Raw genomic sequence first — 11,718 nt, 5'->3', positions numbered from 1 at the left:
ATATCCTTTCATGTTGTAATTTGGCTATTTCAGCATATGGGGGCAGCTGTCTCGTGCTCCGTTCCATGGCATTCGCCCTTATGTCAATATCAGTAATGTCAGTTTCATCCCAAGAGATCGTTTGCGTGGATTGGGACTTTAACAAAGTCACCCTCCCCACTTTTGCCTCTGGCTTGGGTTCCACCAGCATATTGTCTTGTTTTGTTTTTTCCTTAAGCACTTGATCAGCCCAAAAAGAATGGCATTTTTCTTGCGCCATCAGAAATCCCTCTATTCTGCTCAGTTTGGCGTTGATTTCTGAAATGGCTGGAGTCAGGGCACCAATTGCTCCATGTGTAAATTCATGACCTTTGTCCAGCAAGTTCAGAATTCTTGCCAGAACTGGAAAATTCTGTAGTTCTTGTTGATTAAGATCCACTAATGTGTCTTCCAGAGGAAATAGAGGAAGTGAGGAATTTGGTTGACGAGATTCATCTGAGGTCAATTTAGGGATAAATATGTCAGGGCCAATGACCGGAGAGTGTGAGTAAGTTATGTCTGTTAGGGTTCCCTTCAACTCATTCGTAGGTGATCTCGCATTTTGTATTTTCCCTTTTGATACCCAACCAATATCGTTCAACCTTGTTTCTGCTAGCTGATTCAAATTGTCTGCGATTGCAGCATGAAAGTGGACTTGTTCTCTAAGTCCACGTGAGCACGCTGCTGGTGTCGATGGGCCATTTGATAGACGAGTTCTACTATGAAGTTCAGCAAGAACCACTGGTGCAACCAATGAGATGTCTATTATCGATGTACTGCATCCCTCAGCCAACGCCCCCAACAGTGAGCTATCAGTGATTGGTACATTGGTTATAGGGTTCAAAGGATAAGTAAGTTCCACGTTTGCCTCACTGTGGGTTTGGGCTAGGGTATCTAGTTTGTTGTTTTCTGATACAGTCTTCATATTACTCAGATTAATTGCAGATTCTATTTTCCTCGAGACTACTATGGGATCAACAAATTCGCTAGCACTTTTATTGACACATTTACCCTTTTTTTTTGTCTGATTGAACATTTCATGAACAACTTCTTCATCTGAAACATTTCCCTCGCTTAAGGTGGCGGGCGACCCGTTTAGGCACCTTTTCCCATTTCTCAACTTTTTAACCATGCTGCAACTCTAACACAACAATGATCGTATACGTTAATATAGTACCGCCGACACTTCACCAAGCAAAGTCTAAAATGCTCAATTTTCTACGGACACCTCCCACCCAGCCACTTGTCAAGCAAATTATATTATAGCTGTTATAGAACAATGCTCTCAAAATATGCACAACATAGGAAAAATTAGGACAGTTACACTTAAGTACCGTTGCCGTACTGCTTCCAGTTGAAACAAACAATTGCTTTGCTCACTCCATGCCCCACGCCATGCACCGTGAACAGTAAGCAGTACTTGATGTACTTGGTGCGCAGCGCGGGTGCGCTGGAGTCTATGTTTTTATAGCGTCAGACCGAGGCGAGCACTCCAGAAGGAGGAGTCAGCGTGTTTGGCGCCTTTAACAGAAACAGTAGAAGGAAAAGAAAAGAGAGAAAAAAAAAAATCAAAGTTGGGACATGTTTCAACACGGAGCTAATATGAAGTACAATTGCGATATAAGTTATGAGTTGTGCACAACGTGCACAGCTCGTACAACGAGCTCAATTCAGTCACCTTTTTCTATTTCTGGCCTCCAGGCAGACTGGTGTTGCTGTAAAAGACGTCCTCCTTGTGGACAATCAGCAACACTACACATAGCAAGGAGCAAGTCCCACGTTCAAAGCAGAGCGCTGAAACAGATGACAGGAGCGCGATCCAAAAAGCAGGTTCCCGGACAGTAAACAGTACTTGATGTACTTGGTGCGCAGCGCGGGTGCGCTGGAGTCTATGTTTTTATAGCGTCAGAACGAGGCGAGCACTCCAGAAGGAGGAGTCAGCATGTTTGGCGCCTTTAACAGAAACAGTAGAAGGAAAAGAAAAGAGAGAAAAAAAAAAATCAAAGTTGGGACATGTTTCAACACGGAGCTAATATGAAGTACAATTGCGGTATAAGTTATGAGTTGTGCACAACGTGCACAGCTCGTACAACGAGCTCAATTCAGTCACCTTTTTCTATTTCTGGCCTCCAGGCAGACTGGTGTTGCTGTAAAAGACGTCCTCCTTGTGGACAATCAGCAACACTACACAGAGCAAGGAGCAAGTCCCACGTTCAAAGCAGAGCGCTGAAACAGATGACAGGAGCGCGATCCAAAAAGCAGGTTCCCGGACAGTAAACAGTACTTGATGTACTTGGTGCGCAGCGCGGGTGCGCTGGAGTCTATGTTTTTATAGCGTCAGAACGAGGCGAGCACTCCAGAAGGAGGAGTCAGCGTGTTTGGCGCCTTTTTCTATTTCTGGCCTCCAGGCAGACTGGTGTTGCTGTAAAAGACGTCCTCCTTGTGGACAATCAGCAACACTACACAGAGCAAGGAGCAAGTCCCACGTTCAAAGCAGAGCGCTGAAACAGATGACAGGAGCGCGATCCAAAAAGCAGGTTCCCGGACAGTAAACAGTACTTGATGTACTTGTTTTTCTCTCGCCTCAAATAAATGATGTGTCTGCCTTACATCCCTGCTTACATCACCCCTCCAACACGTAAACCTAGACATCCAGGGGGAGTGTAAGGGTGTTTACAAAGGTTTTGAAGAAATGAAAGGTAATACTTTATTCGGGGCGTGTACCTCTAGCCAATTCTCTCTCTCTCTCTCTCTCTCTCTCTCTCTCTCTCTCTCTCTCTCTCTCTCTCTCTCTCTCTCTCTCTCTCTCTCTCTCTCTCTCTCTCTCTCTCTCTCTCTCTCTCTCTCTCTCTCTCTCTCTCTCTCTCTCTCTCTCTCACACACACACACACACACACACCCCCCCAACCCCCTCAATTCCCCTGGGAATGCACACTGTCGCTGCTGTAAAGGTACATGCATATATCATGCAACCGTGTGTAATGTACACCAAAGTAATGAACTCTTTAGTGATGTATGTGTAGCATTCACATTCATGAGTCACTATTGTTTCCAAGCGTGACTCGTAGTTACTCTTGAAAAAAGCATCATGAGTCGAGCGAGCCCTCAATATACAGGTGGAAAAAGTATTGTAATATGCACAAAATGTCAAATTAACCCCCTTCAAAAAGGTCTCTAATGACACTTTTGTTCAGCAGAAATCTACACTAAATCTATTGTGAGTACTTCAATTTCTTGTAGAAGTTTATTTTATCCAAACTACGCCAGTGTGGATGAAAATCTGCACACAAAATCCCCTGCCTTGGGAAACAAATCACCTGTATACGCAATAAAATTCGAATTTAGATGTCCAAACTTTGTAATCTGGAATTGAAATGTCGATTTTAGGTTTAGATACATATTCCTTAAATGTGAATACCAAAATAAAATTGAAAATATTAAAACTATATGAGGTTTGAATTTCAGAGAAGCTAAAAAAAAATAGGCTCACAAAAAAGGTATACTTTATTTCCACAATCCAAGCTTTCAAGTCTAAAACAATTCAATTGTACATTTTAAAAAACAGTGATAGAATTCTGAAAATGCAACCGATAATTCTGAACGTAAACTATAGACACATGCAGGTTTCAAACTTTAAACTTCCTAAAATAAGTTCTAAAACAGGGCGCTCTTTCTCCTCTGCTCCATCACCCATCCACATGGGTTGGTGTCCAGTTGAAGCATCTTTAAAACCCAGCTGTCCTTCTGTGCTCCCTTTACGAACTCATGCAGGGAAAGCTGCCCTGAATGAAAAGACAAATAGAAGTGGTTACTTCAGGAAGTGTACATGTATATAGCCTGTATTCAGAAACAATGAGTCAATTTTGCAGCCGCACGAAACGATCACTTTCGGAATACCGAAATCATAGTAGCAACATATGGCACGATAGTGGGGTTGATACTGTAACAGCAAGACTCACTTTATATCCTCCCTTTTATATATTTGTCGCTGGTTTTTCTCTTTGCATTTATTCAATTGTGTTACGTATGTTAAATGCAAGTAGATTATCATCCCCACACATTCTGATTCATGAATAAAGGCCTAGCCTTCCTTCTACTGCTCGTTCTGGCATGGCTGATGCATTAGTCTGGCATGAGACATCCACCCATTCGCTCTCTGGTATGAGCCCATTTTTCCTCCTCCAGATAGTGGTGTGCTGCCGCCAATAACCGTGGTTAAACAGGAGAGGAGACCGAGGGCCTGACCCACAGAAGCATTTTATAGTGGTGCAGTCCCATTGGAAAACGTTCTGTGAATCAGGCCCTTAGTAGCTCCTTATGAGCTGTTGGAGATTATAGCACTTATGGGAATGATAATATGCTTATGCCTGATTTTTTGTTTGGGCTACTAGGTATCGCTTGCGACACCTATAAACCGAAACTATTGCATTAGAGTACATAGAGGGAGGAATGGCATATGAGGAGGGACACGCTAACTGTAGGTGTTGTTTGGGATATGTGACTGCCCATGGCCATAATAATCCCCCACAGTTCTTGCCACTCCCTGCCCAAAACAGTCTTCATGCAAACTCTTTGAGCTCACTTTAATCAAGCCTTACTATCACACTTTGCGCACAAGTGCCTGCAAGTTTTTTTTAAAAGCAGTCTTCTGAGAGTTATTGACTTTACTGGAGTTGTAAATCTGCTAATGTCTTACTAGGTCTGCCTTCAGCCACTCGATTTATAAACACTCGGCATGTCCTTCACTGAAGTTCTGTTAAAAATAAGCATTGGCAAAGCCAACAGTTTTGGCTTGTGGATGAGTATTAGGTATTTGCCAGATGCCGAGGTACTCACACCTTTCTGCACCTGCTACCATCAATGGCCAGTTAGTACCACTACAGAGGTGCCTGGCGAGGGCCTTTGCCATGCCTACGCAAAAGCCCAAACTGTTGGCATTGCCAATGCTTGTTTAAAGGTTAACATTGGGAATGACCTAGACCCTTCTGAAAAGCTCCAACCAAAAGACGACCAGTATCACCAGCCTACGTATAAAACTTGCTGGTACATTTCCATGAATCCATGGCTCAATTCCAGAGTCTTAGCCAGTTCATATGATGTGACACCCGAGGGATTCTTTGAGCAAATGTTTACCCAGCGGCTCTCATTTTTAGATTATGCAATACGAATGTATACAGAATGCAAGGTAATGGTCATATATGTCATATATGTTTTATTTTTTTATTTATTGCATTAAAATTGATCAACAATTTTTTTGCAAAAGCAGAAGAAAAATAACAAAAGCAAAAACAAACAAAAGCAAAAGAAAAGAGTAATCCTAAAAGCAATTCGAGAATTAGGAAATCAGATTCCTGGGACAGGACCTGTCTCCACACCAACATCTTCAAGGAATCGGACAAGTGCAATTATATTATTTATGCTATGGCCCTGCATTAACAAGTTCCACCAAATTGAAGAATCCGAAATTGCAAAGTCTGAAAAGAGTGGTCTAAAATGTGTTGTACGAAGATCTTTCAAAGCTGTACACACCAGGTTTAGGGATTCAATTTCAGAGGGAATTTTGAAGTAGCAGCAGTGGTTATCTTTTGACCCGCTTCTTATAGCCTGGATCTCGCTTGTTAAATGAAGATTCAATCGGGCCCTCGTGAAATGGTCTCTGGCCCTTTTGCCTGAGAATTTCGCCAAATAGGCGCAAACAGAGTTCAATTTGCAAACTTCGGTTGGTAAAGTGCTACAGATTGATAGGAATTGGCAGTTTCCAGAGTTTGAATCCAGTCATAGAGCATCCGGAAGTGCCATAGGAAGTGTTTAACTGTTTGGCTGAATGTCGCTGTGGGACGCGGTTTTGTAACTGCTTTACTGGACCCGCTTTCCTCTTTGCTTCGTGCCGTTTGTTGGAGCAGTCGACAAGAGGAAGCGCCACCTTCATGGAAACAGCCAAGTAAATACTGACTATACCAATTTGCATGCCTCAATGGACTCATTGGACTTTAGGTGCTAGCGCTCGTCATTGTGTCAGGTACGTTTAGTAGTGCGTCCTATTTTGAATTATGCGCTCAAATCTGCTTATTTCTTTTGCAGCTCCGCCTCCCTGATCACGCCCACCGCATCACAGTCAACCCTTCAAATACTCTGGTGCCCGCGCATCTCGCGCGCGCATCCGGAAGTGCCATAGGAAGTGTTTAACTGTTTGGCTGCTCGGTGGTGCAGTGGGTAGTTGGGGGGCTTCTAAATCTGGACCTACATATACTCTTTATATTCTAAACTGCTTTTCACATGATGTCAGACATTATATGCTGAACTTAGCAGGAGTGACGTGAGACATATACTTGTGTGTCAATCAAATTGTGACGAAATTGTACTCCACTGTGTTTCACTCATTATACTGGGTTTCTAATACGCTTCAGTCGAGTGACTCTCACAATTGCACACCGTGCCGTTGATGTTCTTGGTGTGGCTTATGAGTATTTACTTAATTGCAATACATTTTTTCTTTTTGCCTCTTCTTTCCTTTTACTATTTTGTGCTAACTAAAACACCTATATATCATTCACTATTATATCATTTGCTACACTGTGAATGTAAACACTGACTGAATTATGTACAATCTGGTTTTATGATCAAACTAGTATTAGTTTCTGATCGATTAATTTCATCAAAATAGCTGCAATTGATTTTCAGTATTCTTGTCAACATGGTTGGTAGCCTTCGCAGTGGCAAATGTTTGAGTGAAAAGCGTTTGAATTCTAGTCTTAATTTGACTGTCCCCATCCAATTTCATGCATCACATGAGAAGGATGAAGAAGAGTTAAGCTATATCCCTCGAGTTGATTACACTTTGCATGGTGAAAGGGTTAGGGATTCTGAAACTGCTCCATACAGCTTACAATTCTTGGCTGTAGAACCTAACGACAGTATGATGTTAGTGTCATTAGTGAAACCACCACAAGTGGGAGATAAAGATCTCAATGTCCGGGCCCAATTTGGTGATAAAACACCTTTGGCTTCCACACTTGGCTCAACAGCTACATCAGCCTTGAGCAAAGGCAAATCACACTATCAAAGCGGCATTTCACATAGGACTTATATTTCCGATGTTTCGATTCTATCTCCCACTGTCCAACCTGAATGGAGTAAGCACTGTCGTATTTCTTTGGGACGTTTTCCCCCCATGTCCGTGCTTCCTTCTGAGTTGGAAGACGTTCATCTCCATAATATGCAAGAAGTTAATAATTATCAAAAAAGCCGGCTTCATGAGAGCCTAATGCTGTAAAATTACATTTTCATTCTACAAGTTCTCCTACTTCTGTTCATCATACTTCACCTTAAAATATTGATTTTGGTAATAAGGGACTGGAGTGCATATTTTCATCCTTACCCAATTATGAACAATATAATCTTGCTGACGAAGGTAACTTTCAGACTGATGACCCATTTATCCAAGAGGATGCTTCTGACTATCCAGTGATTTCGCAGATATTGAATCTCTTGGATAAAGGCCATGAAAAAACAAATGGGGACTTGGATTATATCAAACATATTATTGGTGACTTAGCTGGGAAGATTAGTAAATTGGAGGGTTACATGTTCACACAAGCGAATTTCCAAGCTGAGAAAATGCTCACTTTAGATTCACTAATAGCAAAAGCTCAAACGTCACCTTTATCAAGTGCCAACTCCATTTCAACTCAAACTGTAGAAAATGGCTCACTTCTGAATACTGCTGCAGGAACCTACGCTCAAGCGGTATCGGTGGGGCCCGTTAAGGAGGACACACAACTAACTGCTAGCGTTGTTCCTTTACTTGACGCCATAAAGCTTAACTCTTTAAAATTAGATGATGTCTTTAGATTCCTGACTACTGAAAGGAATTTGGTTCAGGGATCTCTAATGGATACCGGCACTAATCTTGCTGCCAATTCTAACTCCTTACCACACTCCTCTTTAGAACAAAATAGCCCTTCGCGGCTTATTGAGGCTATGGAAGAGATGGACAAACAGAATTCCTCAGTACCCATACCGCATATAATCCTCTGCGCTAGTGGCCGTATCGAAACCTGACATGTGACTATATTCCCGTAAGATTAGGCGTGCTCATGTAAGAGCGCTTAAGCGCAATAATACATCAAAGGGTAACAATAATCTTGCAGAAATGCCCCAAACAAAAAAAAAAAAAAATGTGCCGGACTTGAAACCTGAACAGAAAGAATTGGAAACAAATACATTGCCCATGTCTTGTAACGATGATCCAATTATTGATTTGGAACAACTAAATGACGAATCTAAATTACTTCTAAACCTGGGCAAACACGATGCTGAATGGAAATTAAAAAAATCCCAAAAAAAAAATAATCCTGTAACTTCAGAAAACAATAACACAAACCATGCCTTACTTTCTCTGGTCGTGGGTATGCTAACTTCTAGCATTAATCCTGTAGAAATGCATAATCCATTGCTATCTTCTCTTGATATTGGAATGTCAAGGACTAGTTAAAGTAAATTGATGCAGTTTTACCCTATTACACATATAAAAAGAACTGGCTCTGTTAATAAAATTCAGTCTAGGGCTGCAATATTATCTAAACCAGGCTCCCTAATGCCAGTAATGCCAGCGGCCCATGAGGCTCCTTTATTAGATGGCTCTTTGCCTCTAACTCAAATCGTAAAGGAGCCATTGAACTCCAATAAATCTATACTTGGAGGGAATGCTCCAGCTGCTTCACCTCTTCATAATCCTCTACCAGACTTAGTGAAGGATGGTTCCGCTATGCCTTTATGTGTGCCATCTTGCAGGGGGCCCTCGGAGGAGGTGATTGACGAAAACGATTTTGCCATTGAGATGCCCAACATATTGGGATGGACAAGTGATAGGACCAAGAATGGGCAACAAAGAATCAATCGTTTTTTTCTCTTCAATACCTTTAAGAACAGCCCCCAATTGAGGACCTTGATTTCCGAAGATATCGAGTGGATTTGCTTGCCAAATGAAAACAATCATCGTATGAATTGTGCTACTTACTCACAGAATATTTTGCTTCTAATTTGGTCCCAAAGGGAGGACTTTAAGATTCAAGGCTTAATACCTCCTATATTTAATTCAGTAGAAGAGGCAAATGACTTTCTAGATGCCCCAGTACCCAATGCGGCCAACCTGGCATGGTTGGGGCCACTGTTGGCTACCATATCTGAAATTTCGAAAATGGCTAAGGATAGACTTGAGTTCCTTAATATTATCTCTTGGAATTGTTGTGGTTATGTGAATTTAAAATCATGGCTTGAATCTCTACCTTATGATGACCTCCCTGCAATTTATCTTATTTAGGAAACCATGTGCTCTTACTCGCTTGGTGTAGATGGCTTTACCACCTTTTCGTATCATGAAAAGGCCGGATTGGCGGGATGACCTTCGGGTGGACTCGCTATATTAGTAAATAACAAGGCCAATGCTAAAGCCAAGGTGTTTTGTGCATAGCACATCATCTTGGCTATAGAATACCAGCAGATGAGTTCTCCTACCTGGGTCTTTATGATTATATGCACCTATTACAATCCATTAAAAGACACTCTTCAGAATTGTTTTGATGCATTGGATCTTGTACTTGAAGAGGTACTTATCAGAAATTCCAATTATTATATCATCTTGGGTGGGGATTTCAATGCTTCTTGAAACACAACACAGACCCATAATTCCAATCAGGTGGGGGTAGGTATTAGCTCGGACTCACTCCACAGAGGGGAAGCCTGGCTCCAATACATTTGGCTAATTTCAATCCCATGGTCACCTGAATAGAGGACTTGCCTCATCTTGTATGATTATTTTTTCATTTCAGCTAACTTACTGGATTTGGTCAATCCGGTTCAGTTTGGAATTACTTGGTATAGCGATCATCAGCCTATTACACTTACTGTTAACACACTGCTGTTACTTCTCGCGTCTAAACCAGATCTGTAGATCACAGAATGCATTCTGTCTACTGGTCGCCCAAATTATGTAGGCATCTTATTTAGTCAACTGTGACATATGGCGTGTTTACAACAATAAACGACTTGCTGCCTCCCCAAGAAAGGGAGGAATGGAACTCATTTATAATTAAATTACATTTTCATGAATTGGTCCAGGCAACTAAGAACAATGCTCTGGTGCACAAGAATCCCTTTAGTGCAGCGCTTGCTGAACATAAAAGACAAAAGAACACTGCCCTAAAAGCTCTAACCAGGGCATGCATATCGCAAGATGAATAGTATCGATGGAAACATGTTATTAAACAAGATTACAAGAATCACTTAAAAGTCATCAAACACCAAAGGCATTGTGCAGACAATCAGAGGCTTCTCTTACTGCTTTGTAAACGTGATATCCGTAACATTTCGTCTATTCTAAGAGGCACTTGTACTTCAGACCTTATAAATTTACGCTCTAGTATTTCCACAGATGTTTGGAAACAATACATTTCAACTAAATTTAACCTACCTTTACCGAACCTCTCATTCTCGATAGCAGACATCAAAGTCCGCCGGCCCCGATTGTAAACCACAATGTATCATAAAATCTGATCCTAAATTCTGGGCGGCCATACTCTTTACCAAATTTGATTACATCCTTTGATCTACGAAAATTCCTGCATCATGGTGTAGTGCTATTATCATCCCGATTTACAAGAAGGAAATCCCCATGATCCTATAAATTATCGTCCGATTGCCCTAATGGATGCTGCTGCAAAGATATTTTCTATTCTGTTACTCAAACATCTTGAAACTCACATTATTGAAAATTATATTTATTCGAGATATCAAATTAGATTCAGAAAAAATATGAGCACCTCGTTCAATGCTGTGGTGTTGGCCCATGTATTGGCGATGGCACAAACTGCCAAAACAGGCCCCATTTATGCCACAACATTGGATATTTCGTCTGCCTTTGATGCAGTCATCAGGGAAGTCTTATGGTGTAATTCTGCCAAAAACCCCATGGTGTCCTATGGACTTCTAAAATGGGGACTAACACCGACTTACCACCAATTGTAACCTTGTGGTAAAACAAGTGGTGATAACAGTAACCGATTTTGGTGATATTTCAGCATAATTAGTGATGAATTAGCATCAAACTCAGGATGAGGCCTTTTTTCTTTAAAGGGACAGCTCGACTTATTAGAGGCAGCAGCTCTGTAGCAGCAGAAAGGAGGGTCTGTTAGGTGCTTCCTTAGAGGAAGAATATTTTGTAGTTGGATGAAGTGGATGAAACCCTCCTTGATTGACAGTGCCGATAACGAGAGACACATTCTCACTAGACTGAAGAATGATAAACAAACTACAAGCACATTATGAAAGGACGCTTATTTATACACATTTGCAATCATCTTGGTTTACGAATTCAAATCTATTTCCAGCGCAGCGACAAAGGCTCGGGCTCCCTTTTCAGCTGTTCTGTCCTCTATTGTCAGGCACCCTACACTTTCTGTTGGCAATAAAAGGTGCTGATCCAGGTGTCCTAGCAAGAAGAAGAAACATCTGATATGCGCCTGGGATGGGCATTTTCTCACCCTGGGAAAATAAGGGGTGATAATCGCAAAGTTACTAGTAGCCTGCAGGTTATTTCACTGGTTGAGAGAGCCTATGTTCAGCATGCTCTTGTGTTATCTCAGGGCATGGAAGCTCAAGGTGCTCTTCACAATTTTGGCCCCCTTAGAGGTGGTTGTTGTA

General features: G+C 41.6%; 1 protein-coding gene across 1 annotated transcript in view; it reads right to left on the bottom strand.

The window, feature by feature from the left end:
- Nucleotides 1-3,499: 3,499 nt before the first annotated feature.
- The window catches only part of LOC138504744 (guanylyl cyclase-activating protein 2-like), a 161,768-nt gene continuing 153,549 nt past the window's right edge, over nucleotides 3,500-11,718 (bottom strand). The window contains exon 4 of the mRNA XM_069625264.1: nucleotides 3,500-3,800. Coding sequence (XP_069481365.1) covers nucleotides 3,673-3,800 — 128 coding nt within the window. The 3' untranslated portion in view covers nucleotides 3,500-3,672. The remainder of the gene's footprint in view (nucleotides 3,801-11,718) is intronic.

This window comes from Ambystoma mexicanum, chromosome 11 (assembly GCF_040938575.1).
Source record: "Ambystoma mexicanum isolate Mex_15411 chromosome 11, UKY_AmexF1_1, whole genome shotgun sequence".
In the NCBI taxonomy this organism is placed as follows: domain Eukaryota; kingdom Metazoa; phylum Chordata; class Amphibia; order Caudata; family Ambystomatidae; genus Ambystoma; species Ambystoma mexicanum.
This window is presented reverse-complemented; position numbering and strand designations above follow the sequence as displayed.